Source organism: Symphodus melops (genome assembly GCF_947650265.1).
Source record: "Symphodus melops genome assembly, chromosome: 1".
Classification (NCBI taxonomy): Eukaryota; Metazoa; Chordata; class Actinopteri; order Labriformes; family Labridae; genus Symphodus; species Symphodus melops.
In genome coordinates this window covers 11,282,276-11,307,662 of record NC_136691.1, presented here as the reverse complement: position 1 = coordinate 11,307,662, position 25,387 = coordinate 11,282,276, and the positions used below count along the sequence as shown (strand labels likewise).

At 40.5% G+C, this 25,387-nt stretch overlaps 1 protein-coding gene across 1 annotated transcript in view; it reads left to right on the top strand.

Annotated features, from left to right (window-relative positions):
* The window catches only part of esrrgb (estrogen-related receptor gamma b), a 34,156-nt gene extending 9,449 nt beyond the window's left edge, over positions 1 to 24,707 (top strand). The window contains exons 2-7 of the mRNA XM_079352627.1: positions 754 to 1,166; positions 5,066 to 5,182; positions 13,462 to 13,572; positions 13,899 to 14,060; positions 20,536 to 20,805; positions 23,252 to 24,707. Coding sequence (XP_079208753.1) covers positions 754 to 1,166; positions 5,066 to 5,182; positions 13,462 to 13,572; positions 13,899 to 14,060; positions 20,536 to 20,805; positions 23,252 to 23,496 — 1,318 coding nt within the window. The 3' untranslated portion in view covers positions 23,497 to 24,707. The remainder of the gene's footprint in view (positions 1 to 753; positions 1,167 to 5,065; positions 5,183 to 13,461; positions 13,573 to 13,898; positions 14,061 to 20,535; positions 20,806 to 23,251) is intronic.
* The last annotated feature ends 680 nt before the right edge of the window (positions 24,708 to 25,387 follow it).

Sequence of the window (25,387 nt, the reverse complement as noted above, 5' to 3'; positions counted from 1 at the left end):
TTCCTCTCTCAGACCTCTCCATTCAGTCCAGCGTAACCTGGCACCGTCCTTTGGCAATCTAACCAGGACTATTGATTGGGTCATGTATTACCCATGATGCTCCATATGCTGAGTGTAACACCTCTCTGTGTCCATTACCAGCCTTCTGAAGTTTCATTCATTCATTTACTCCTGGCAGACGACCAATTGTGGGCATTGTTTGCGAGATGTATGGGGCATCTGTTGACATGCTCGTTAGTTACCATTTTGCCGGGGAGAAATAAGCCGCTGCAGTATATCACTTGGCATTCCAACACAGAAATGGTTGCATCTGTAACATAATCTATCAAACGCAGACCGACTGGAGCGCTCCATCACAGCTGATGAATCTCTTGCACAATGATCAGGCGATGATGGAAGAAAGCAGCGATCAGTACGTCTTGTCAGACGACAGACGAGTGGGGATAATTTCTTTGATTCTGCAGTTTTCTGATGCAAATTAACTTTAATTCAAGGTTTCCTTTGTCAGAGCTGTTTAGAAAATCTGTGCTTATTTGCATGTGAGGTACACGTAAATTTGTTGTATCGTAAGTCCTCCTTACTCCTGAATCCAGACTGTTAGACCAGTGTCCGACAAATTTACAAATTGCTTTTTTTGTCACTCTTCAGATACAGAGTGTCAGTCAGTCACAAGTTTTTTTATTTGTTGTTTTAATCTGTTTTTATTCATTTATACAATAACTGACTATCTTTTTTCACTGTGTGTTTATCCAGGTTGCTAAACAGAATGCCCTCAGAGGACCGACATCTCTCCTCCAGTTGTGGTTCCTACGTCAAAACTGAGCCTTCCAGTCCGTCCTCCTCTCTCGTTGACACCGGCAGCCACCACAGTCCAAGCGGCAATTCTGACGCTAGCGGGGGCTACATTAACGCCAGCAGACACCCACACGCCCTGGACTCCCCGCCAATGTTCAACCCAAGCATGCTGGGAGGCGGCGCTGCCTGCCTACGCCGCTACGAGGACTGCTCCGGAGGCGTGGTAGACGACTCGCCCATCAAGTGCGAGTACATGCTCAATGCCATTCCCAAGAGGCTCTGCCTGGTGTGTGGAGACATCGCCTCAGGGTACCACTATGGAGTGGCCTCGTGTGAGGCCTGTAAAGCCTTCTTCAAAAGAACAATACAAGGTATTTCCTGTTTCCTGTTTACAGGCTCACCTGTTGTCCGATCTCCAGCTCTCTGAGACTGACAAACAAGAATTTTCAAATCTCACTGTCCTTATGTCTGGCAGACCACAGACATAAGGACCGTTTCAACTGATTTTTAACTCTATATTTTTCCGAATGCACAAACTAGATGACTCGGCCAGACCTCAGAGAAAGTTGAGTGGTCACACATGACTTCAGAAGACATGACATGTCTTGCATGAGATTTCATAAAGGCACTCTCATCTGGTTGGTGACGCTTCCTGGTCTGCTTGCTCTCATTGGCTATGCAGGTATTCAATCAGAGGCAGTCTGATAAATGATCCTTTGTCCTGAGATCCAAGTGTTTCAAACCCTCTGATTTTATGTGTCTAATACGAAGTTGTGATTGCAAGAGTCTATAGCAGACATTAAGGCCCAGACTGTAAATCTGCTCAGGACTGTGATTTTTGATGCGTCTGCTTGTGAATGGTTCATCTGGTATGGACTCTGCCGTGTGTGGCAGCTGTTACAGAATAATCACTTGGACAGAGTTAATATGCTGCAAACTCAAATAGAGATTTCAAATTTTGTCTACAGGAATTTTTCTCGTGGACATGGAGTTGGACGGTAGGTTATTGAGGCCATATAACTTCAGACTTAAAAAATTCAAATGCTCTTCAGGGTAAAGCTCCTGATAGCTCTCTGGTTTAACTTAAGTCCGTCAGGTGTTATCTCATGGTGCCTCGAGTATCAAGTAGAGCCTTCATTTACAGGAGTAAACTTTAGCTTAGGTGCTCTTTTTTAGCTTGATTCGTTTTTTCTGCGCACAAAGAGAAATGTCAGTGAAGATACCGCAGACATGATGATGGCTGTTTGCCAATGACAAAAAACCTCAGTTAAATGGAATATAAGGCCCAACTAAATGTACTTAATTTATACCTTTACAGACATTCATGGAGGATTGTCAATTGAGCAGACATACAAGACAACATAAACTCCAAAATTTAAAATGTACCCATTTGGATTGAGCAAGGTTTGAGAAAGAACAGCCACTCACTGTGGGTGTTTCTGATTTCAAGATTTGATTGCTTGTTGAAGTCAGGCTGTTTAAGACAGTTTTTAAACATGTTTCATTTGAGAATATTTTTAAGAGATTCTGGCTAAATAACTAAAAATCCTAATAAATAGAAAGACTCAAATGTCCTAATCAGAATCTTCCAATTGCAAAGGATCATCTCAACCATGTCTTGAAAACCAGTGTGTGTTTGGTGAGTGTTATTTCAAAGGCTGTGTTTGTATCAGCGGCACAGTGAATGAATGTAAATACAAAGCACATGTCTTGCACAGATCCCTCCTCTTCTTCTTCATCTTCTTCTTGCTCTCCTTCGTGGAGGACAGGCCCATAATGAACCTAATCTGTCCGTCACTCGTCCTGAACCATGGGAGCTTCAGTCAATAACAATCAGTGTTGGGTGACTGTAATTAAGAAGCAGCATTTCATTGGGAGAAAGTAGGGAGAGGAGGAGGAGGAGGGTAGGAGGTGTGGATCTGTACTTTGCCCCCTGGGCCCCTCCAGCCCATACCCAAAAGGAGGGGGGGGGGGGGGGGCAATTAGAGGCTCAGGCATGTGTCATCAGGGGCAGTAACAGAGGAAGGAGAGAGAGAGAGATGAAGAGGACTCCGCAGAATAAAAGGCAGAGGGACGGGACTGGGACGTGGTCACTCACTGAAAGGAGAATTCACATTAATGGAATGGTAATCAGGGAGGGGGGTCCCGGCCCTGCTAAAGGAGGAGGACAAGGAGAGGTCCGGCCTGAGTGGAGACGAGTGCGTGGATAATAGCATGGCATAACAATATATCAAAATTTAGAGGGAAAATAAGAGAGGTTAAGGAAGGATATTAGAGTGGTTGAAACGTCCTTTGAGAAATAAAGGTGGACACAAGACCTGATTAACTAAGAGGGTACACCGACAGTGAGCTTTTAGAGGCGGGCAATTTAAGACTATTGTGCACCCCTAATGCAACCAACCCAACACACACACACGCACACATACGTTTCCTTCAGGTATAAAATGTTTCCTTTAATAACCATACAGTATTAAAATAATGTGATCTTTTCTGAACTGACAAAAATGTTAACATTTTAAGAATATTACACTTTATTTTTTGATCCAAATTTGATTAAATAATAGTAACAAGGAGGGAAAACACGGATTTAAAGTTAATATGTGCCAGAATCAATTGTTCTTTCAGATTTCAATTCTGTCAGAGAACATTTTAATGGCACTGTTTGCTGCAAACTTTTGATTTCTGATAAAAACATAGTGCATGTAAAGTGCACTATGTTGTGAACAAAGGGAATCATTGAGGACACACTGATTTAAAGTTGTCGTATACACAGCATGCTCACAGATGCAAACTGCAAAAAAATAACATGATGCCGTATTTGTTCAAAGAAAAGGTTTTTGTATAGAAAAAAATTAAATGTTAAGAAAAACAGTATCTCTTTGTGAATTAACGTCAGCATTTTAAAGTAAAACCCGAGTGATGCCTGTCTACAGAGGTATTGCATTATTTCTGCTGGTACAATATATCACTGCAGTTTTACCCAAATTCATCATGACAAAGATGTAATGTTCTTCACTGTCTATTAACAAAGAATAAACTATGAATGAACTTTTTCCAACATTGCAGCATCAGGCCTCAGTGAAACAGTCACTGTGGAAAAAACAAGAGTGAGAAGAAAAGTGCTTTTACAGCGGGTCGTTTCACATTCTGTTGGTTTTCTCCTGTGTGTTTACATAGTCATCAGCTTTCTGTATTGTGAATGTACCAACAGTAAAATAGATATGTTTATTTTGTCGTTCTGTAGTACAGAAGTGATACGCAGCATGTGTCCGTGCAGCTTCACTGTACTGTATTTCCCCTTCAGTTAAAAGACTTCACCCGCTCTGAAACCTGCTGCAGCCTCTGCCAACATGCTGGCATGGAGCCTCAGCCCCTCACTGTGCTTGTGACCCAGCTGCTCTATCCATGCCAGGGATCCTGACAAATGTTGGCACCTTCTCCTTGACCAACAGGGGATTGTTTGTGTGTGTCTGGGAGGGTTCAGATCTGCAATAGACACCTAGTTTGCTGATGCATCTCTTGACATATAGGACTTTGTTTTAATATTCAATCAAGGGATTAAACACATTCGGTCACTCCAGTGTTTGAGGTGATCCTGAAAATGTAAAAGGTTAACCAGAACCTGATGGGAAACTGGCAGCAGGTACATTCAATAAGTCTGTATTTCTGTCCTTTTTTGGACCTGAGTGATTAAATTGCACAAAAATCTATCCTTAGTGAGACAGACTTGAATAATACATGGAGCTTTGCCACAGGATACATGCGCCTTAGATTTTCAAGTCTTATACGGTTAGCTGTCTGTATTTCATTGAGAACATTATACAGAGCGCTCGACTGAGCGTCCATCTCTTGTACCTCGTGTTGTTGAGGGAGGGCAGATTTCCCATCATCCTCTAGGTGAAAAAGGATGGGCTGCTCGGGGTCGTGGTGAGCGCTGCACAGAGGACGCTCTGCATTAATGAAGCTAATTTATCTGTGAATCAGAGCGGGGGGAGGGGCTCCTGGGCGGGGTGGTGCTTTTTACATGTCCCATCAAAATGCCTCTAAACCCTCCTCTCCTTCAGGGGTGTCACACAGGGTCACCTTGGGACAGGTGTGTTGGTGTGTCTGCATGTACGCGCAGTGTATTTTATTATCTTACTATGCCCTGTTGTTTACCTTTTATGATTTGGTTTCCTGTTCTATACAATATCTCTCAACCTCCTAATTAATGTTTTGCGCTAGGTTGCACCCTTTAAATAAAGGATTTTTTTTCTTATGTCTCCTGCAGGGAATATTGAATACAGCTGTCCGGCTACCAACGAATGTGAGATTACCAAAAGGAGACGTAAATCATGCCAGGCGTGTCGCTTCATGAAATGTCTTAAAGTTGGCATGTTGAAAGAAGGTGAGTGCTGTATTGTATTGTCCAGATATTCTAAGTGTTTTTGCTTTGTGAGATTTAAAACCAGACATAAATTTAAAAAAAATAAAGCACTTAGCATACAACAACCTATTTTGGTGAAATGGAAAAAAAACAAGTCTCTTTTTGCAAGGACAGAAATAAACTGTCTTCAACCAAAACAATTTAAGAATAAAGATGTCAGCACTCAGAGTAATAATTCACTGTGCCTTTGAGTAAGACTGCCTTCAAGGAGTTATTGAGCTGAGCACTCTGTTTTTCTATCTAAATCATCAAATACTAATGAGCTACACTATTAAACCGTTTTAAAGTGTTGAGACAATTATGTGAACAAGTTAATCCAAGTGGTTTTTTTATTATTATTATTATTATTATTATTATTATTATTGTTTGAGCTTACTAAGAACTGGTTGATCTAAAGTTTAAATCTAAAATCATACAAATGAAGCCTTAACATTTAGTGTCAAACTCTATTTTGGAGTTAAGAAAAAATAATGGTTATTTCTCAATCTTGAATAAAGTAAGTTTGGAAAAATCTAACAGGACAATAACCCTAACCCTACGTCATAAAATCTAATACAGTTTAAAGTCTTAAGGAATTAAAAGTCCAGATGAATGATCAGTGATCAGATATTAACAAAGCCTTGGCCTCAGGGAGACACCGGTGACATCACCCGCCAGCCTTGCTAGCCTCTCTTCACACCGTAGAGCCTCTCAGGAAGCAGAAAGCTGCTGAGTTGGATGTTCCTACTTAGACTGACTGAGAAGTGTAACAGTACTCCTAAAAAGCACAGCCTGTTCCCCCAAGACCTCCATCTCCCCCAGGTGCTGGGTGTCTCACGCCCACTCTCTCTCTCTGTCTGTCTGTCTGTCTGTCTGTCTGTCTGTCTGTCTGTCTGTCTGTCTGCCTGTCTGTCTGTCTGTCTGCCTGCCCTCCTTCCTCTCTCTTTCCTGACATATTGATCCATTAAATGCTTTCCGAACATCTCACCTCACTTCCTGCATGTGTTGTTTCTCCTCCGCGTAAATCCCTCGGGGAGCACCGAGGGAAAATCTAACCCATAGATTTTTTGTTTTCCTTTTTTTCTCAAGGAAAGAGGATTTTTGTTTGTTTGTTTTCTGCATTTGTTTGTTTAGCAGGAAAAAAATGTCTCACGATGATACACAAAGTGTAAAAGAAAAGTGACATATGATAACTTAGTATAGAATTAGCACACACTTCCATGCAACTAGACCTTAACTTTACCCCCTCTTATTACAAAAACAAACATCCCTCTATGTCAGGGGACGTTGAAAACAAATGTTTCAATTGTTTATTTCATCTATTTCACAGACAATGTGTGAAGAGACTTTGAATGTCAAACTCATGCTGTTGACTGAGCCTGTTTGTCCGCTGTAGAAGTTTCAGCAGTGACTGTAACGCACAGCTACTGTCTAATGAATAAAGATGCACAATAATTTTAAATTAAAAAAATGCTCATTAAAGCTCAAGACCTTGCCTCATAATCATCACATATTTCAACTTTCTTCAGTGTAACAGTTATCCAGTGAAAGTTGTCTGTACACCCATGGGAACTTTGAAATTGCTCATAACTAATCTGGGAAACTTTTAATGGTGTTAATTTGCCAAATATTGGCTAAAAAAGGGCTTCAGTTGTAGGCCACAAGTTATACACTGACTCCTAACTGACATTGTCTCTGTCTGTCTCTCAAAGCAGAAGGAGAGCTACAGCCCAAAACTCACTGCATAACGATCAGCAACGTTAGACAAGGAATTGTTCAAACAAAATCTACATTATTGTTTATTTCATGCCGCACCATAAATGTTACAATATCAGAGCTGATCCTGTCATGGGATCCATAAAGCTTGACTTAAAATGCAACATACCAACACTCAAAAATGTAGACTTTACAGGCTGAAGCATCATAGTTGTGTTTTTATAATGATGATATGATTTATATATTAAGAAGGACCCTAAATAAGCTTTGAAGGCTAATAAACAACAGCTTACAGTTTTTCCGTGTGAAAAAGCGCTGCTATAAAAAGGAACTTTACGATATTTAAATAAGCTCCTCTTAGAGACACAACAGTCTTGAAGTTCCCAAAATAAAACCCAGGTGATACAGTTTTGGCGAGATATGCGAGCATCAAACACATCTCTTAATAGAAGGCAGTAGCCGTTAACAACAATCTGTGTTGCTCTCACCAGATTGTATGTCAGGCTTCTGGTTCACTTCCACTAATTCGGCCCTTCTCATGTACTGACGTCGCTCTGTTTGTTCATCTCAGAAGGAAGGGTCATACATTGTATTGCCATTACAACGCTATTTATACACGCGCTGACTCTTGATGTCTTCATCCTGGCACAAATATCTCACACCAAGCCTTTGAATCTCAGCCAGAAAAAACAACCGTGCCTCAGAAACAAAGCTGAAACTATTAGTGCATACTTAAAAGAAAAACAGCGGGGTATTGTCTGTGGCAGGCCCAGTTAAGCCGTTGATGTGGACAGTGTGTGTGTGTGTGTGTGTGTGTGTGTGTGTGTGTGTGTGTGTGTGCGTGCGCATGTGCAAGGCGGGAATTTAACGCAGCCACCGCCTGCCGACCCTGAGACGCAGCATCACAGCCGCTGCGACGTGTGGCTCAGTAGGTGATTCTCTGAAAATAATTGCATTCAATTAAAGGGAAAAGGACATTCAGTCATGGCAGAGAGCCCATGTGATCATGGAATCAGTGGGGGACAGAGGCTCGTCCTACTTCATGTAATGAGATCAGCATATAACAAGTGGCCGAGGGCTGGTCATGGAAAAGGAATAATCACAGAGTGTAATACGAAAGCAGGTGTCATGTATGAAGCAATCTCATTCAAGATCAGCTTTCGAATTTTGTGTACATCACATCAAACAAAGAAATAGAACGCATGATAGGAAACAAAGTATACAGCGGTACTCCTACTCTGAGAAGTTCTCACTTCTAGCACCGAGCAGAGTTGTAAGATCATGTGTGATCTTATATGCTTGTTCAAAAAATGTTTAATATTTTCACCAGGACCCTCTAAGCTCTGCACTAAGCATGCCATCCTGAATTATAAAGTGCCAGCTGCCACTGTTATAGCGCAGCTCCATTAGTGGGCAGGGAAACCTGTCCTCTCTATAACACCTGCTGCTAATCAGCTGACTCCAGCCCAGGTGTATTCGGAGTCGTGTATAGATCCAAATAAATCCACTTTCTGACTTTTTCCTTACTACATTTTAGTATAAAGAAAGTGAAGTGTGAAATGTCCTCTATAATCAACTTAAAAATGTTCAATTAAGCCATAAGCACAAAAGGGAATGATGTTTTGTTTTTTTTCCAGGTCTGCTTGAGGGTTATTTTTGTATTATTAAGTCTAAATGTGATTGAGTTTTCTATTTTATTTAAGTTGTTAACTGTTTTTGCACGAATACATCAAGACATATTTTGTATATGTAAAAGTACTGGGCAAAAAAAACCTTCATTCTGATTCTGAGAAAAGGGACTCCTGCTCCGTGACCCCTTAAATACCCAGTTAAAGCTTATAAAAGGTCAGTGGTCCAGTGGAAAACACTCCTAGTTTCATGCGTGGAAGGTATGGTGTCAGTCAGTGCTGCCAGGAGTCAGTAAACACAGCTGATAGCTGCGCTAAAAGCAATGCTAATAACCCACATAGCATTACTGTATTGTGTTAAATGATGCAAGAATTTACTTGAAGGTAGTACCATTTTCTGCCTTCATAGTTTGAATCACTGTTGATGTTTTCTATATGAAAATATAGAAATAAATATATATATATATATATATATATAAATAAAAATAAAATGTTATCGCTTTATAATGATTTTAGTGCTTTGAAGGTCTAAGTCAATTAGCATGTTCCAAAAATATGAGCTATGAACACATTACAATGCCTTTTTTTTAAAATAAATGTTAAATTTAATAAACTAAATAAATAAAAACACCAGAGAATTCACCTATCATAAGCAGTTGCTTGCTGGTTTCAGTGTTAGCTCAATATTTCCTTGATTGTGGAGATTTTTTTTGTAATGTGGTGGATAAATACAATCTGCCAGATTATTTTGGCATCCTACACCGCTGTCTCGCTCTCACACAACCACAGATAAGAGATCAGCAGTCTTTCCTGAGCAAACATGGCTACTGGGGTAACGTTACAGCCTTATTTTCCTCCAGCCACATACACAAAAGATTAGTGAAGCCATATCCAATATCACAGACTGTCAGGGACCATTCTGATCAATAGGCTCATATCAGAAACTAATCTATACATGAAGATTACATCATAAATGTAAAAAATAGATTTATGGCTTCAAAGTCCTGTAAATACATACAAGCTTTATATGTCTGTTCATACACAATTCAGGTCTCTTGTATTTCTTTAATCTATGTATTCAAAGAAGCTAAACTGATGTATTACATGTCTATCTGACAAATGTACAGGGCCTTGTTTGCTTTTTAGGGTGTCAGAATAGTAAGCTGACTGCAGCTGAGAGTCAGCGCCCACCCAACTGCTCTGCACCCGCCTGTCCTCACTGTCTGACAGGTGATAGATCAGACACGGAGGCTAACATGTGTTCCTCTGAAGACGGGGGTTTAGCCGAATGCTGGCCTCTGATGCACACACTCGACTCCCAACACAGACATTCATGTAAATGCCAAATATATCTCCCCTGACAAGTGACACGGAGTCAGGCCGCGAGGTGCTTGTTCCCTTCTGTCCCCCTTCACCTTTTTTACTCACATTGGTGCAGACCCCGCTAACCAAACTCAAGCTACAAAAATACAAAGGGTATCCTCAATCGACCCAGCCATCTCCAGCCGTGCAGATGTTTTCGATTACAACGCATTTGTGGTCAGCATGGCTTTCTAATACACAGTAATACCCCTTGTGGACACGCCAGCTCAGATTTATGAAAAGTGTAGCAGGTGGGACGCCGTCCTCACATACACACCCCCTCCTCCTCTGCCCATTTTCTTGTATTCCATCCCCTCTCTTCTTCTCTGTAGCCCACCCAGACTCTGCACAAACACACAAAAGCTGTCAGATGCCCTTAACTTTTTGCACACATGTAGACTCGGCCCCTCAGAAGTCTGCAAACTCTGTGACTTATAAAGGGTGGGACATTGTGTGTGTGTGTGGGGGGGGGGGGGGGTTCTGCCTCCCTCTGATTTTTCCCAGCTAAAATAGGGAGTTCCTAATCTCCCCTTGGCAGTGTTCACAAGCCAGCCAATTCTGACACATTCGCTAGAAAGAAAGCGCCTCTGACAGGTGAGGGGCCTGAAATAGTTGCATGAGCTACAAACATGTTCTGTACAGTGGCACATACATCGTTTACAATTTAGTAAAGTAGTAGTAGGCTAGGCTATACATATATATGTGTATATGTATATATATATATATGAATGTCTAGTTTATATATATATATATATATATATATATATATATATAAAAACTTTAAAAATGTGAGGTTTTATAAAATGATTGTCGTGTTTTCAGAATCAGTAATTGACAGTTTTTTAATCAATTTAGGCCGATCAAAACACAAATAATTAATTTATTTGGGCCGCATTGTTTTCCAAGCATTTCCATTAAAGAACATACAGGTAGACCATTTATTAAAGCAGGAAATAGAATGAATACTTGACAAAAAGTAATATTTGACTAATTTAAGTGTTTGGTTTTTTGGGGGGGGCAGTTTGTTGGACTTTATTTTCTTAAATGGCTTTTAATAAGGAGAAGTAAGGAAGAGGAGTGTTGTCAACGAATTAGTTGAATTGTATTGTTGATTAAGATACAAAGACATACACACATCAAAGGGTAAAATAAATCTACATGACACAAACATGAGTGCACAGTGGATTAAAGGAAACCGTCAGTTCTATCAGGAATGTACTTTAAGGCTGCACAAGTCAATAAAGATATTGAATGTGAAAGAGAAGCTGAGGTCAGGTGGCCATAAAGATTGCTCCTATGCAAACATGCCTCATCTTTCCACACACTCACCCAGACACACACACACACACACACACACACACACACACACACACACACACACACACACACACACACACACACAGAAAGGACTGTCAGACAGTATCTCTGTCTCAGGCCATCTCCGTGTACTGTACCGTATGATCTTACCAAGCTCATGGCATCCAGCACACACACCTCCAACACTTCCCTCTCCACACACTCACTTTTACAACCCTGCATCCATATTTTGGCTGCCACACTTTGTGAAGGCCCAGCAATGATAAAAATGTTTCTGGATGCTTTAAAGATGATCCGTGCACCCGCCTGGCTCTCTCACTACAGAGTCACAAGCTCTCCTCTGGACCTGATTGTCCTGTGGCATAGAGGCTGCTGTGGTTTTGGGCCTGAGGTGTGGAATGTGTTGCTGACGATGACACAAACCATCCTCCTCCTCCCTTCATCCCAGCTCTCCAACAGGGGCCTTGTCCAGCTGTCTTGTTGTGGTCAGATTCTCAGTACTGTGCCGAATCACATGGGGAGGAGATAATCCTGCACTGGCTGGGACAGGCAGGGCTGTCAGGGAGAAAGCGCACGCCCAATGCTGAAAGGGGCGTTTTAAAGAGACAGAGAGGGAAAGTGAGAGAAAACTGATACATCCAGCCAAAAACTGGAGCCTTTTGCTGCCTCATTCCCCGCCTCTCCTGTCCTCGAACATTACCCGAACCTTTTTTTTCCACTCTCAGTTATTTTCTCTGCTCTGTGTCTCTTCCCTTTTTGCAGAGCCGCTAAGCTGTAAACTGAAACTGGTTTGCGCTGAGCTCTTAATTCTTGTCAGCATCTATTAATTATGGACCAGTTGGATGTTCCAGTTCAAACAGCCCCCACGGATCTTGGAATTCTAACTCCGGCTGTTTGGTCACTTGTCGCTCGTTGCAGCCACATGACCCTGCAGCCCGCAGCAGGAACATAGTGTCTGTGTCTCTCTGTTAGAGTGTGAGAGACACAGTGTGTGTGTGTGTGTAGGTGTGTGTGTGTGGGTGTGTGTGTGTGTGTGTGTGTGTGGATTTAGATACAGGGGCAAAATAAGCAACAATTGTCAGCCATTTATTCTGAATAAACATTTAGGTATACAGCTACTTAATGTTTTTGCCTTACACAAGTTTGATTCATTTGTCTCTGTTTGGCCTATGTTTGCCATTAAATATAGAGAGGCTATACTGAATTGGTTTAATATCTTGAGTACACTGTGCCCACAATTTCCTGATCTGCAAAGTGTGATTTTGAATTCACCTTTAAACAAGAGTAATGGTAGAAACAAGTACTGAAGGTCCATCTATCGTAAAGCCAGCTCCTGGCTGCCTAACTGACTAATTAAAACTGCATCCACATGCATTCAAAGAACAAGAAGTCTATTTGCGAGCCTTATTGATTACTTTAAGGCATACAAATGGAAAGCTGTGTTAGGAGAGGGGCTCTCGATTTAGCTTCAATCTGCCAGGCATAAAATGATCTCACTGTGTTTGCTGGGAAGAATGAGCTCCCTCTGGGCACACTGGGTAATTAGGTTAGTGGATAGTCGGTGTCAGGAAATTGAAAGACCATCCTAATCGGATTCTTTTGTTTCCTGGGGAATCAAAGGAATTTATACGAGTCACTGGGAAATCTCACACGACTCACTTCCACTTGACCATGTAAAATCTGTTTGCTCTACCTCCATGCTCAAACAACTTTTAATGCGAGAGTGTAAATCCAGAACACGAGGTGCATCAGATGTGGCCCGTGTCCTCTGAGATGGCTTTCAAGATAATCCTAGATATGTCCGTTTGTATACTAACTAGATACTTACACTCCTCCAACGGTAACAAGCGTGTATTGAACAGTCCTTTTCTTAAATTAAATAGTGGGGGAAGCTGGAAATCCAAATTACGATCTTTGCATAAACAGCTCCTACCACTGGCATTTATGACAACTATGTTTTAATGGATTTTTAAGTGATCCTGTTTAACCCTTAAAATAATATATATATTTTTTAAAAGTCAATCTGAAAGCATAAACACAGAACGCTTAACATGGATTGTCATGGATTCAAATGAAGCCAGATTAAAAATCTCCTGGTCAGTCCATTTTAGTTTTGTTTTGTTGATTCTGTTTGTTTTTAATCTGCTCATTAACCAATTAGTGTTTTGCACTAGCCATATGGTTTATCTTCTGTTTACATGCGTGCTTTTTTATTATTTTTTATTTTTTATTTTGCAGGTGTACGTCTGGACCGGGTGAGAGGGGGCCGACAGAAGTACAAACGGAGGTTGGATGCAGAGAGCGGTGCTTATCTCGGCCTCTCCATCCCACCTCCTGCAAAAAAGCCTTGTGAGTCAAACAGCATTGTCCTCTTTTCCTCACTCAGTTAACTTTTTAAACTATTTATATTCTGCAAAAATGGGACTTCATTTGGCTTAAGTTTTTTTTTTTTTAATAGCACTTTAAGTGTGTATCATTATTAACAAATTATGTGAGTGAGTAATATGAGCAGAACTTTGTAAATGTGTCATTCTGTTTTCTATGAATGCCCACCTGCCAACATTTTTATACGTTTATAACAATCAACTAAGATTCTAAGCTATATGTGAAAGTAAAACTTTGAAGTAATTATTATTCATTCATTCAAGTTTTCATTTCCTGTCCCCTCTTTTTAGTGACAAAGATCGTCTCCCATCTGTTGGTGGTGGAGCCAGAGAAGATCTACGCCATGCCTGATCCCAGCATGCCCGACGGAGACATCAAGGCCCTGACCACACTGTGTGACCTAGCTGACCGCGAGCTAGTTGTCATAATCGGCTGGGCAAAACATATCCCAGGTACTGAGACAGGACTGCTGATGAGTAACGGATGTTTGGAGACGTTTCATTTCTTGATTTTTTTTTTTTTAATTCAAAGCTATTTCATTGTCAATCATATAATATTTCATTTGATAATTAATTTTGAAGTCAATAATTGACATTTAAAAGAGATCCAGGATTATATGACCATTTGTTTTGATTCATGAAATATATAAGGATGTAAACCTCTGGCCTATGTATTAATTTAGGCTTCTATAACATGATTCATAAAAGACAAATTCATGGAGTTTTGCTGTTGCTTAAACGAATAAGTAATCCAACATTTGTGCTTTGATTTGCTGAAACAAATACAGTATGAGAAGTACTTCACTGACTGTTGCACACGCATAAACACCTCTCCCACACATGCACACATTCATGCACACACACACAGGATAATTAACATCTGCTACTCATCTGCACCTAAGGGAGAAGCTAGTCCCATATTCTAAAATCTAATCAATAAAGAGCAGCTGAAACCTTTGATTTGCCTGGGTGGGGTGGGGGAGTCTTGAGGGGGAGGGGAGGGGATCCGCCCCTATGTCAATGTATTCCATTTCAATCCCAGACTTAAAGAAAGCAATCCTCTTACCTTCTTAAGGAAACTACACAGGGCCGATTGTTAAATTGATTGATTTTGGGAAATACTGATGGATTTCTTCGGCCCTTGCTGACGAATTCTTAAATAAGATTTGCTATGTAAATGTTCTTAGATCTGCTTCTCTTCATCTAAATTAGTCAAAACAGCCATCGTCAGTATGTTTAAAGTGGCACAGGTTGGATTAAGATACAGCTCATGGATCCAGTCACAAAGTATTTACACAATCACACATCTGCAAAATTCAATTCAATTCCAAACTTTTTTAATGTAATGAGGTTCTGCAGTAATGTTATCAGTTTAAAATTACATAATAATCATTCTCTCTCTGAGTGCGATTAATTCAGTCTCAAATCTCAGTTTGTCCCATTAAACCCAAACGTATCTGAAACACTGTTTTTTAAAGATCAGGCAGTGCTCAATGTTGTCACACTATTCATTCATATATCAATAATAATTAAACTTCATCTCTCATCTACTATTTAACCATTCTTTTACAAATTTTCAGGTACAATATTTGCCAGCTAATACAACACTGACCACCTGTAAAGCTTTGTTGTCAGCACTGATTAGTCATCAGATGCACATGTGGAACCTATAGTTATTCTCAGTATCTGTATTGGTCCAAAATCTGTCAGAGGGCTCAAAAGTAATCTAATCAGATTAGGTCATCAAAATATGTTTTTAATCTATATATAAAAAACAGTTTGTGTTGTTCAGACTTTTAGATGGGGATAACCCTGATCGTAATAATATGAGTTATGCTGGATTAAAGGAACAACATAAAATAACATTTTAGATGGGTAAAACATTTCGACAACAACCATGATATTTCAGACATGTTTATGTTTTTCAAATGCCATGAAATATCAATTTAGTACAACTGTTAGGCTCTTTCTTTTTTTGTTAATTTGGTCACCCCCTTTGGACAAAGTTTACTGGTAATCTGGGTTTTGTCTGGAACAACTGGGTCGAGGTGATTCAATTTATAAATATAAAAGAGAGCTGTGTTTGTTAGGAGATTAGCATTTGAAGGGCATCTTTTGGTAAGCGGTAATGCTGCCGTCTCATCACGGCGACTTCTAACTTGAAATATTGTTTTTTGAGGTCAAAAAGAGGCCAGATAGCATATACAATTACGTTACTTTTCAGTTTAATTATGGCGGGAGGCACAGAAGTTAATCCAAGAAATTTACATACAGTCATATTTTTGCATTAACATTTTCCATGGCCAGCTATTGATCTTGAAGGCTGTGAAGATCTAAATTCAGACCTGACAGAGTTATTAAAGCGCCATGTGACACTCTGGGGACACTTTACCCGGGGCCAGCGGGTCAGAGTGTCACTGAGTAACGATTAAGACAAAAGGGGTCCCTTCAGTTTAACAGTCCACTCCCACCATTACGCTCATAGCCCAGCGAGCAAATGGCCTTAACGATGAGGTAATAAGAGACATTAGTGCACATCACTACATTAATGTAAAAGTCCTTCGATATCCAGATGTGTCGAGCTGCAAGGAAACAGGCAGCATTTGGTAAATGTTTTGACACAATGACGGTGTGAAGGCTTGAAGATATAGGGTATGGGCATGAGTTTGCTCTTCTTTATGTGTAAAAGCAAATCTGGATTATAGATGTTTTTAAGCAGATTTTTTTTGTCACAATGAAACCGTTTTGAGTCATGTCTTTTTTTTTTTTGCAGAAGTTAAAAATAAGATGAGATCTCTGTTGTACCTCATAATTAGGCAATGGCTGGAGTGTTATGTTATGTTATAAATTGAAAGGCATCGATTAATCTACCCCAAGAATAAACTGGATTCCACCCAATGGCTGTACAAGAACAAACAGAGGTCTATAAACAACTTTCCTTCAAGACACCAATACTGCGATCAGTATAGAAACTAACTCTCTTTACAACAGCTCTGAATAAAACTGAAGAAACTATATACAACAATGCAAAAGTGAAACAGCAAAGGAAACACACAAAATATCTAACATTCACTCAAGGAGCATCCAGTGCCTTACTACAACTTGACTGTACAGTATGTACACACACTGTTATGAAAATGGAAACAAACACACACACACTTATCATTTACACATAACAGCACACAACCAGTGCAGATTTAGATTTCAGGAAACTCATTTCATGGCTTTATTTTCTTAGTCTTTTCCTCCCAGACACACACACACACACACACACACACACACACACACACACACACACACACACACAGAGTACCTCTCTCTTTTTCCCTTTTTTCTCTCTGCCGTCATATCTTCACACACACTCTCTTGCTTCTTGTTCTCTGGCTCCCCTGACTCTCCCCTCCTACTCCTGCGGCTCATATAGGGCCCTCTTGTCTCATTATTACCTCTGTCTTTTTATTAGGCCCATTAGGGCTCTTAGGAGGCCTGTAATGATACTAAATGAATAGAGAGTGAACTGCTGTCTGTTTTAGACCCAGCTCTCAATGACAGCTTCAAGCTTCACTGAAAACCGCTCACTCTCTTCATTGTGCTGAAGAGGGATTCAATTACTTATCGGATCTGTACCCTGTTCAGTACTGTAGCACAGCCAGAGACCATCATTTCTACAAACAATAACTAACATCCCACACTGTATATGGACATTCCTATTCAAACAGACAAACGCATTAATGCATATGATACAGAGGTTTGGTTTGTACAGGGCTGGTTAATAGGATTTATTTTCCAGGTTACCACCTATCCACCAATCCTGTATAATAAGTACAAAATAGACACTGAAGATCAGAGCTTTACCCTCCATGTCCTGCGTTTGTTGGCTTTGGCAGCTATTGCGTTGTTTGGTGAGAGTTGGTTAACCTTAAAAAGAAAACACGAGGGGCAGTAAAAGTCTCGGTGTGCACCCTATGTACGGAGGCTGTAGTCCTCGTTTCAGCGACAGTGGGTTTGAATCTGACCTCGACCCTAAGCTGCATGTCATCTTTCACTCTCTCCTCAGCTGTCCTATCCAATAAAGGCAAAACGACCCATTAAAAGGAAAAAATAAATAAATCAGCATGAGCATCGTGCCAATTTGACATTTTCAGTTTGAGTCAAGAGCATATTCTTATTTTTACCAGTTATGAAAGCAATCGATTCAGTCGATTCAGCATCAACTTGGCAAATTATCTTAATCATTTCTGCTTATTTGACTAATCAAAAATGTCAAATGTCTTCTTTGAAACAATGAAGCTAAAAACAAGTTGTATATTTATCTTTCTAAAAACATTTTAGGCTGAAGCACTAGTTTAGCAGAGATTCAATTGGTGGGTCTTAAGGATCCACACAATGTGCTTGGGCTGCCTATAGATCATATTTAAATGTAAGAAGCAGTGTTGCTGTTGTTGTTTTGTTTTTTTGGGGTTTTTTATGTAATTATTGACACCTATTTGAAATTCAATCCGTATTATTTTTCATCGTCTTTTACAAGTAAAAAAAATGAAAGAAAGACTGTCCCCTTTGTTTGAGCTGTGGATTGTCCAGAAGTGCTGCATGGGCATTTCTTTCTTCCTTTATAGTCTATAACAGGGATTTCTTTGGCCTATAATCTTCCTGTTAAAGGTATTAAATAAAGGCATTACAACCTCTCTATCAGTTAAGCAGTTAGCCCACCAGCCTATAAACTTTTTACTCTTTCCTCTTAATTTCTCTTCTACTGCTTTCTGCCACTTAATAGTGGAATATTTCATTTTATTTTAGCGCAGTGAAAACCTCTGGTGTCTTCTCTCTCTTTCATGACATCACAAGGAGAGAACAAAACTGCATGTGTGTCATGTTTGGTCAAACGGCAGTAAATCAGTAGGTGAAATATTGATATTTCATCAGGGGGAGTCGCCCTCCGCAGCGACACTTAACTCAGACACCTCCGGGCGACGCAGCTGAAGCTCCGGGGCGACCTCCGGGGAGGCAGGAAGTCACTCCATTGCCTCAGTAAATTGAATGGAAAGAAAAAAGAAACACAAGTTGAGGAAAGGTGAAAAGGAAGGCGACAGCAAGAGAGGATCCATGAAATGTGGAGAAAGAGAAGCAGTATTGAACAAAGAGAAAACACAAGAAAAGGAGCCCCAAGCTTTAAGAGTGAAATGGATCCAATTTATTAATGTTTTTGCAATAAGAATACGATAGGATTAATGTGATAAGGAACTCATAATAGTCAATATTTAATGAAAATGTTACTACTCTTTGCTAATTCACGACATTACACGTCCTTCCATATACCCGTAAACTGTCTTTTAGCGATGGACAGTAAATTCATTTATTTGTGACGCAGCCTACAGTATCTACATCCAGTTATTCGGCAGTTCCTCCATCCTCCCAGTTAACGTGTACCGGATGTCCTCCATCAGCTGTCTGTTTGTCAGATCTGAGGCTTGGATCGATCCCCCTTTCGCATTTGGCGGACTGATTACAATCTACTAATCAATGACACCCCCAGCACTCTTTTCTCTCTCCCTCATCCTCTCTCTCTCTGTCTATCTCTCTCTCTCTCTCTCTCTCTCTCTCTCTCTCTCTCTCTCTCTCTCTGTCTGTGCTTCGTTTCTCTATTTGCTTGATAAGAAACATCGGTGGAGCTCTTTTAAGTCAAGCTGCTCCATTCCCATCCATGCAGCCTCAGATTTAAGTAAACAGAGTGCCCGGTTCAAGGCCCTGGTCAATAACCCCCAATCACCTTTCCATTCACTATAGAGAGCTGAAAGGTATTGTGGGGCTTGAAGTCCTTTCAGATGTCCATCTGTTTGATGTGGTGTGTGTGTAAATGTTGGAGGAGAGAGTTGACGGGTCGACCTCCAGATCTTGGATGAATTGTTCGCGTGATGTCAGGAGGTCGAAGATGAGAAACAAAAGACTCGAGAAGGATTATATCTCAACATAGGATTTGTTTTTGTCTTCTTTTCAATTTCATCTGGCCCATTGTTTCCATGTTTAAAAACTAGTAAGGTATTCAAAGAATATTATTTTATCACCTAAATTTGTGCTCTGACAAGATCTATAATATGCAGAAAAAATAAACACTGTAATGACAGCAGACTTACACACAACATGATTTTAACACAGCATTCTTCCCGAAGGCTTTCTGCTTTCTTGTCTTTTTCCTGTAGTTTGAAAAAAGGGTTTACTTTTACTTATTTTTTAGTATGAAAAAATTTAAGATCTTTCAAAACACACAAATCTCTTTCAGTTATAAATGATTGCAGTCAGTCTTCTCTCGAGCTCAGGTTACAGTTCCTTTAAATGTAGTTTGGGTTTTTTTTGTTTTAAAAAATCTAATTTGTTGTGACTAAGTTCTACAAAATGCTTCAATAGAGGTCCTCCTTTAACCTGTTTAATCTTTTTATGCCTTTATGAAAATCAAAAATGACTATTTGTCTCTTTCTGAAAAATGACAGGATAAACTTAGACTTTTAAAAGTTGTTGTAAAAGATAATAAATGTCTCCTTTTTGCTGTGGCAATAACCAGGGATTGATAAAGAGTTTATCTGTCTTCACCAAGCGTTGCCTCATGTGCCAAAGGAGTGGCTGGCTGAAGGAGTGAACTGGAGTGGACTGTTGCTGGTTAAAGCAGCCCTGTCTCATGTTTCAAAGGCCTCCACACTTGACTGATTTATATTCCCAACTTAAGCCTCCACATATAGAGCCATCGGCCTCTGTTTCATGTTTGAAGTCTCCATGGATTACGCAGCACTATATAAACAGCCCATAAAACATATAGAGGACTTGAGATGCCCAATTACAGTGCAGCGAGGTTAATGCTTGATATCGTGATTTGTCTTGTATTTATGAAAAAAATGAAAATTAACGTTTGGTTTTGTTTTGTTTCTGGATTCTGCAGGTTTTTCCACTCTCTCACTGGCTGACCAGATGAGTTTACTACAGAGCGCCTGGATGGAGATCCTGGTTCTGAGCATCGTGTTCCGCTCACTGCCCTGCGAAGACGAGATTGTGTACGCTGAGGACTACGTGGTGGACGAGGACCAGGCGAGGATCTCAGGCTTGCTCGACCTGCATGTGGCCATCCTGCCACTGGTGAGACGCTACAAGAAGCTGCGCATGGAGAAGGAGGAGTTTGTGACACTAAAGGCCATTGCTCTTGCCAACTCAGGTACAGATGAACCTCTTGTGATGCTGTTAGTCAGTATATGGATTCACTCAGTCCAGGGTTACATCAAACCAAAGTTTGCAAATAAACCAAATATTTTCGGGTTAATAACGGGGAAATGTTGAAACATATCCATACGCTGTGAACACGACGTCAGTGAAATCCCTTGAATGAGATCTACACAATGAAATGTGGAGCAACATTTTTTTGTCAACTTAAAAGCGTCTCAAATAGTTTAAAGTTTACAAAGTGAATCACAAAGTGTATAGATTATTTTAAGGGTAATGAAGAATTGTTTTTACATACTTCAAATGTCATTTATTTGGTCCAGATCTTGTGTTCCTCTCCAAACACGATGAAGGTTTCATGAGTATGCCAGGAAGGTACATCTCTTTGTCCAATCTAAAATAAATCTAGCTCGTTGAGATTCAATTAAAGCAAACAAAGAAATGAAGCAAAAATTGTCACGCGTTTGTCCATATCAGGTGAGCCGATCACTCCCACATTGAAGGATACCTGATAAGAAGGGACAAAAAGGTCACAGGCAGGGTTGTTTAATTTAAAGCTCCCTGTGTGTCTTTGAGTGTGTGTTTTATGTTTTAATTTGTGTGCTCATACATGTGTGTGTGTGAGACTGTCACATTGCGCTCTCGTTCTCTCCATCTCCATAACAGTAGCTGCCAGCGCACGGCAGCCGAGGGAGATATATTTAGCATTTCATTAGGAAAACAGGGGCTGTCAATAAAATGTGTTAAGTGGAGTGGAATGAGCGTCAGGGAGCGACGGGCCTCGTTTGTTCCAATGTGAAGATGCTGTGCCCGTATCGACAGTTTGCTTTTCATGAGGCCGTGCCTGTCCCCCCTGCTAATCAATGCCTGTTAGGAGTCTTTTCTCCTGCCTGACTGAAAAAATGAAAAATGCTGAGCCCAGAGCTTTCGTCTTCTGATGACAAACTCTCCGTGGGAGGAAGGAGAAAGGAGGGAAGGCGAGAGGGGGGGGAGGTTGATGAAAAGAGATGGTATGTAAAGGTAAGGGAGAAGTGTGAGAGAGGAAGGCCGGGGTGGAGAGGGAGGCTCAGGGAGGGCGAGAGGGCAGCCTTGGCTCGTTTGAACACAGTCTCGGAAAGCTTGAGCTCCCTGGGTCCTGTGGGTGTGACAGCTGTGGAAATTCATGGCCATTGATTTTGTAATTAGCGGAGTATCGACGGGATTGACGCCAGGCTGCTGACGGATTACATGGAAATTGTTTCTTCAAAGTTAGTTTTGCATTCCGCCCCTAACCTCCTTCAACACACACACACACACACACACACACACACACACACACAACCTCTGCCTCTGATTCTCTACACTGACACACATTTCAAGACATATTCTCTCTCCCCTCCATTCTCTGCATTACACACACACACACACACACACACACACACACACACACACACACACACACACGCTGGTGCAGCCAAACGAGGATCAGATCAGTATTAACATGAAGGTTTCAAATGAAGTGCTGGAACACATGTGCGGTCCACATAGCCTAGTTAATTTCCCAAGATAGAAACGCAATTTACACAGAAGGCGACTGGTAAAAGAGACTTAATCAGTCAGTTAGGAACATAATTAGCCTTGTACTTTCCCTTTTTTCTGCCTCATTTACATGTTTGTACACGGTCTTACTTCACTTCACAAATTTCCTACACATAGCATAGCTGATCAAATCCTCCCCTTCTTCAACCAGCTGCCACGATTTATGTCTTCAGCATGAGACGGGCCCAACTTATCCTGTTTCTATTTTATTCAAGCATTGATTTTAATCCCGATTTTGTCCTCTGTTCATGAATTGTCAATATGATGAATCCACAGATTGGACCTGACACTGTGAGTCTTTGCAGTGAAATTGTCTGAAGCAAACCACGACTTGTCCATCCAAACCCTCCCTGTCAGCTCGTCCTTTAGAGGACACGCCTGATTTTCTTCCTGACTTGTGGATTTACACACACAGAGAGCAGTTTTTAATAAGTCTCAACTGGTTTTATTTTAGAGCCTATACATAAGGGGGCCAACTGCTCTTTCTTATGGAAATGAAGGCCATCTGCCGCCATCATTCAGCTGAACGATATCCTAGTAATGCAGCCATCTGAATTCATTAGCAAAGGGGGATGTATGTGGTCCATGATACCAAAAGAGATGAATCTCTTCCAAGTCCCACCGTATATTTATACAGACCTGCAGTACCTCTCCCGTTTTCTCTTTCTCCCTAGAGTCCAGGCCACGTATAGGCATTTATTTAAGGAGCGTCATTAACCACTAACACGCGAAAACCTCTCTGCAAAATTGCATGTTTGCAAAGAGAGGCTGCAGAATTCAAAGCTGCAACACACCAAGTGTTGCAAAATGCTTATTAAACTTATTTAACTTTAAAATGTAATCTTTTGTGTTCCTTCCTCCAGACTCAATGCACATAGAGAACATCGAAGCAGTCCAAAGGCTCCAGGATTCTCTCCATGAGGCCCTGCAGGACTTTGAGGGCTCCCAGCACCCAGAGGACCCTCGACGGGCAGGGAAGCTGCTAATGACCCTCCCTCTGCTCCGTCAGACCGCCACCAAGGCCGTGCAGCACTTCTACAGCATCAAAATGCAGGGCAAGGTCCCCATGCACAAACTATTCCTCGAGATGCTGGAGGCCAAGGCTTGACACCCGGGGCCAGGTGATTGACAGACAGCTGCGTCAGCCAATGGGAGGCGGGGGACAGCCGCTTAAGAAATAAAGGCAGTGTGCCAATTGAGAGAGAAGACTCCTGAGTCGTTTGAACTATTTTAAAAGGTAATACATTTAAAAGAAAATGGACTTTAAATGCATTTAAAAAAGGATCAATATCAAACTGATTGACATGGGATCGTAATGATGTAAATAAATGTGTACAGAAATCAGGCAACAGAGGTCTTGTTATAACCAGAGACCCATTGCTCTATATCACCTGAAGCTTCTGTGAATCTGTTTCTTATCTTATTTTCATCTCTAAAAGGTATGTTGATATAAATGTCCTAAAGAAGTGTACGGCTGTGAAGCTACACTCTGTGTCTTTGTTGTTTTTCTTTCATATTTTCTAATCTGAGTTGTTAAAGCAATAGTCTCTAACTGGTCGACATATAATACTTGTACTGTATATTGTTTGAAATTGCACTGGTTGAGCGGGTGGGAGGCCGAACTGTTAGACATATTCTTATAGTTGTCATTAAAGAAAGCAATGGGTACCTCAAAATGGGTATGTAAGATTTCCTCGTAATATATTTACCTCGTAGTAGCTTCATCGACTCAACAGTTTTCGTCGACTTGGTGCTCACAGAAGGATGATGGTTGGCAAGTGATCGCTGTCACAAACAGTTTGCACTAAGCTTCGACAAAAAAAAACACACGGCTATAATGGGTAGCATAGCGTCTGTGTCTGAGTCAGTGTTTTTGCCTTTAGAGTTCCCTCTTTAATCCTTTCTGTGTTCAGTGTCATACACACATATTGGCAACTAGCTATACTGTGAAAAATACACACAAATAAGCTATATTCTGATGCTGACCATTTGAACTGTACAGCTTGTTTAAAAGTTGTTGTTTTTTTAAGAGAATAACTGCAACATCTATGCAATATAATGCAATCTAATCTGTTCTTCAATAAGGCCCCAATAGCCCAGCAATAAATACAACCTTTGTGAAGTTTCAGTTAGTGTGAGGAAGACGCTCTTATTAAACTCGGCTCATTTTGGAGTCTGTTCTTTGCCATGGTGTTGTATTAGATTGCACTATATTGCAGAGGTTTTGCTTTTTCTTGTATCCATCCTCCTTAGGTTAAGGTTTTGTTGGAAAACAAGTGTCACTATATTGACAATGTTAGATCAACAGCTCCATCATGTCTCTCCAAAACCAAATCTGTCTGCTACCCTCACTTATATAATAATCCTGTGTTATTGTTCTCTTCTACAGTGTGGACTACAGATTTCATACATTCACTCCGAGAGAGTAAAACACGTTGAAGGCCACTGTGTCCACATGAATAGCTATGCTAACATTTGGAATGTCCCTTTCCATTTATGAAAAGTTTAAATTTCCTTTCATAGGCTGCAGCTTCAAATATGTTTTTATTCTAGCTGCTTGTTAAAAAAAAAAAAAAAAAAAAGTTTAAATTTAGATAAAATCATGCTTTCAGTATTTGTGTGCAACAATATAATGACACTTGTGTATCTAAGAACTATTTGATTTCCCCTCTGGATTATGACTCTATATCAATGACAGAATATATCAGAACTCAGTTTAGTCCGACCACTGTTCCTGTGTCCTGAGAAAGTGTTTTTAGCTATCTTGTAGGATGGTGCTCTTCATTCAAACACTGTTCCAAAAAGACTGAAACTCTGTCACAGACAAAAAAAAAGACAATAAGTTTCTATATCCCCTGAAGTGATAGTAGACTTACATAGTTTAACATCTGTCAGTTCACAAATTATTTCAAGAAAGCAATCAGAATATTGTGACGGTTATTAACATGATATAAGATCAAAATAATACAACACTAATCGGCTCTTAGCCTTTTAAGGAG